We start from the raw sequence: 4,156 nt of genomic DNA on the forward strand, positions 1-4,156 counted from the left end.
ATGTTATAGTGCCTTGAGTTTTGTCTCCAGCCTCTTCTGAGACGTGAGTTTAAATCCCACTGCTTCCAACTAAAGCACAGGTCTGTTGAATGTGGCTGATGAAGGACGAGGGTCTGAGACATATAATCAAATCTTTAAAGCTGAAAAAAAATAGTCTTCTTCATTCACTATCCCAGCAGCTCTGTAAAACCCACTCTGTCTGCGTCACTCAGTCCACTGACTACCCACAATAGAGCAGGAGGGGCTGCCACGCCCAGGCTAACACTGAGGGGAGGCCTGGTGGTTGGGGGGCAGAGGTGAGGGGTTTGGGGTTGACATCCCCTCATCTTTCAAACTCTCCCTCTAATGCTTACGGTTGTCTAACGCGTAATGCCAAAAGCTCAATGAGTGAAATGAAAAATGCATCTGTACCACATGTTTAACAGTATTGTTTTAATAGACAATAGATACAATAGTGCAATAGATGTTTTTGTCATTTAAATGTGTTGCAGAAAATTGTAATGCAAATATTCATGATCATTATTTCCTACAGGAGGAGCTATTTTCAACAAATATTTTCTCATAACGCTCAAGAACCACAATAAAGAATGTTATGAAGAACAAAATAAATCTCTGTTCAAAAGTTTAAGTAATTGCTTGAAAGTGCATTTCAAGTCAGTCAAAAAAGTACACAAGAAATCCACAAACATTGCTTATATATTTGGCAATAAATGGTAATCAAACTGAGGGTTTGCACCTTCACTGTAGCATCATCTATACCCTGTAATAAAACCAGAATGATACAATCAATATGTAAATAATCAAATCCTGTGAATTTACACAACATTTAATTTACATTACAATAACATATTTCAAAACCTATTGTACAAAGGAATAAACAAGACCACATAAAACCTCTAACAACAATCAGACATTAAATTCATATGATTTCCTGCCACAGTAGTTCAGAGGACACCTCTCACGCCGAGACCCTGAAGTGAGCAGCAGTTGGTGTGGGGAGAGACAAAGCGTGAAGCAGCAGTCTAACCATTTTTAGTCTCTGGGAGCTGTGGGCGTTGAGAAGAGAGACAAAGGGCCAGGCTCTCTAAGCCTTTCCCTGCTGGGGCCGGCAGGGGCCCCTCTAGTGCTGCCTGGATGGGTCCCCTGTGGGCCCCTGCCCTGGGCCTTGTACTCCTTGTGCTCTACAAGTGCTCCAACAGATTTGTCCCTGCTGGTGTTGTGAGCGGTATAGAATCAGGAGGAGTAGAAGGGACAACATCTCTCAAACCGCTGTGGTCGTGAGGAACTCATCTCGCTCGCTTGCTGCTACGYCAACATAATCTCTACCACGCCAACTGGGGTAGAAAGAAGAGACTCAATGTGTTCCATTTAAGAAAATAAACCCTACCTACAGGTCAAAGGGCTCATGGATCACCACTAGGAAATGGGACACACCCTCAGTCCAGCGGGAACTCACAGGGGTTCTGGCGAGCCGCCCAAGCTGATTGGTAGAGGGACATGAAGTCTTTATAGCGGGGGGCACAACCCAGCCAGGCCTCCCCAAAGTGTTCTGTCCCTGTGAATAGGAACTCTCCGCCCCCAGGCTTTACGTGACACTGTAACAGTGTGTGGATGTGACCGTGCCATGAGGAACTGGAACCGGGAACCCCTATGGTGCCAGTGTGGCGCTCAAACACCCCGCTACGCTGCCGGTACACCCTCCCCTCTGAGACCTCCACCAACGATGTCTGCCGCTCAGCATTGTGGGATACGCTCCTGATGGAGCCGCGAACCACTGGAGGGGCAGAGGGGACTAACATTAGAGACTGTTTTCAGTCATCCCAATCATTTATGGTTATGTATTATTGTAATGAAAACCAATTAATATGAACAGAAAGATGAGAAATGTATCAATTAAACAGCCACCAATACAGTATGATTCAGCTGATCTAAATTGTTGTGTGCATTTCAATAACGTGTTTTTTTAAAGCGGCCAAGAGGGAAATTAAAAAGTTAACAGGATCTTGCTGTGTGAGTATGAGTGGAAAAAGGATTAAAATCTTCCCTCCAAAAACTCCACTCTTAGTCTCCACATCCCCCATTCACTCTCACTCCTCTCTGTCTCCACATCCCCCACTCACTCCTCTCTGTCTCCACATCCCCCACTCACTCTCCCTCTTCTCTGTCTCCACATCCCCCACTCACTCTCCCTCGGGGGGGGGGCAACTCAATATTAGAAAGGTGTTCTTAATGTTTTGTACACTCAGTGTATATCAGTCAAGTTATTATCAGCACAGAACAGTTTGTGTCGAGGACTGACTATTGCAAACACCCAGGAATAGTGGAAATGTGGTTATCACTGTCAGATACTGAGACTCAATTTCAGTATTCCCTTAAAGAGACAACAAAAGAATGCCCAAATGCAGAACATTTTGTAGAAAGAATGTGGAAAAGCCAACTGAATTTTCCAACCAGGTGTTTTGTGTATGGAGGGCTTCACCACTTTGTAAAACTTTGGCCAACTCTCCATCTCATTACCTTATGAATCAGCGGGGATATAAAATTTAAAATAAACTTTCCCCATAAGTCAATTACCAAAACACTCAGTTCAAACGCAAACAACAGACGGCAAAATAATGAAGGCCTTTTCAAAACCACAGGGTCCATCTCTGGCATGAGCGTTGTGCTCCCATGCTCCTGGTCCTATAGCCTGTAAAGAGACCCAGTCAAGGCTGGCCTGGAGGTCTCATGCTGTTTCCACATTGTACCCCGGGCCTCCCCACAGCAGTGGCCCACTGGGAAAGCTGGCAGGCGGCGGCGATAAACCAATTACCCCCAGATGGAGGGGCTCCTGCCGGCACACCATCCGAGGGCTCACGGCCTCCCGCTCCAGGCGCTCCTGGAAAACCCCGGGACGTCGTTCCCTCAGAGTCCGGCTGGAGAATTCAAAGATGGGAATGTGTGACCTCAAAGCCCGGAGAGTAGACAATATTCAGCTCGGAATTTGATATGGTACGCCCTCAGGAGGACAATGGTGACTTGGTGAGGGAGATCTGGGTTTGAAAATATACTTTTTTGGAGACTTTAGGAGATGAGTTAGAGTTGAGAGGGGTTCATAATTTTTCACACCACAGTTTTGCATTTAATAGTATTTAAATGTTGGTTAAAACGCTATGCATTTAGGGTTTTTCAAGGGTGCTTTTCTAAGACAAATGTCCTGCCTGAGTTGGCGAACAGCAAACATAGTGGTTTTTAGCAGGTTAATCTTATAGGTTTAACCTTAACCTCATAGTGGGAGGAGAAGAAAGAAGAAAGTGAGAGAAAGCAAAAAATTGTGAGAGAGGAAGCCTAGGGGATTATAGTATCAGGAGTTATTATGATCAAACCTCACGAAGAAACTAAGTTTGACAATAACTGGACGAACTGGAAGGATAAGAGAAGAGAGACACGAAAGAATAGAAGAGAGATGGAAAGAGAAGATAGATAAAAAGAAGAGGAGAGATAGAAGAGAACAGAGTAGAAAGAGAAGAGAAAGAGAACAGAGATAGAAAGAGAGAGATAGAAGAGAAGATAGAAAGAGAACAGAGATAGAAAGAGAACAGAGATAGAGAGAAAAGAAGGAACAGCGATAGAAAGAGGAGATAGAAAGAGTAGATAGAAAGAGAACAGAGATATTAGAGGAGATAGAAAGAGAAGAGAAAGAGAACGAGATAGAAAGAGGAGAGAGATAGAAAGAGAAGATAGAAAGAGAACAGCGATAGACAGAGAAGAGAAAGAGAACAGCGATAGAAGAGGAGATAGAAAGAGAGATAGAAAGAGAACAGAGATATTAAGAGGAGATAGAAAGATAAGAGAAAGAGACAGAGATAGAAAGAGGAGAGAGATAAAGAGAAGAGAAAGAGAACGTGATAGAAAGAGGAGATAGAAAGAGAACAGAGATATTAAGAGATAGAAGAGAACAGAGATATTAAGAGGAGATAGAAAGAGAAGAGAAAGAGACACAGATAGGATGAAAGAAAGAAAGAAAAAAGAAAGAAAGAAGAAGACGAACGAAAGAAAGAGAAAGGGTTAAAAGATAGAGGAGATAGAGTTGATCTTGGTGGATAAAGTGACCGGTCTAATGGCTTGAAATTGCCCCTTGGATTCATGAGGCCCAGTGGTTCCTGGCTAACAGCGT

General features: G+C 43.7%; 1 protein-coding gene and 1 long non-coding RNA gene across 2 annotated transcripts in view; both read right to left on the minus strand.

Annotated features, from left to right (window-relative positions):
- Positions 1–417: 417 nt before the first annotated feature.
- The window catches only part of LOC139026472 (uncharacterized), a 10,189-nt gene continuing 6,450 nt past the window's right edge, over positions 418–4,156 (minus strand). Inside the window, exon 2 of the long non-coding RNA XR_011478256.1 lies at positions 418–760. This is a non-coding gene — a long non-coding RNA (uncharacterized lncRNA). The remainder of the gene's footprint in view (positions 761–4,156) is intronic.
- LOC112077737 (uncharacterized) overlaps positions 418–4,156 on the minus strand; it is a 7,807-nt gene continuing 4,068 nt past the window's right edge. The window contains exon 3 of the mRNA XM_024144194.2: positions 418–1,774. Within this exon, the coding sequence (XP_023999962.2) occupies positions 1,649–1,774 (126 nt within the window). The 3' untranslated portion in view covers positions 418–1,648. The remainder of the gene's footprint in view (positions 1,775–4,156) is intronic.

The sequence above is a fragment of the Salvelinus sp. IW2-2015 genome, unplaced genomic scaffold (assembly GCF_002910315.2).
Source record: "Salvelinus sp. IW2-2015 unplaced genomic scaffold, ASM291031v2 Un_scaffold4881, whole genome shotgun sequence".
Taxonomy (NCBI): domain Eukaryota; kingdom Metazoa; phylum Chordata; class Actinopteri; order Salmoniformes; family Salmonidae; genus Salvelinus; species Salvelinus sp. IW2-2015.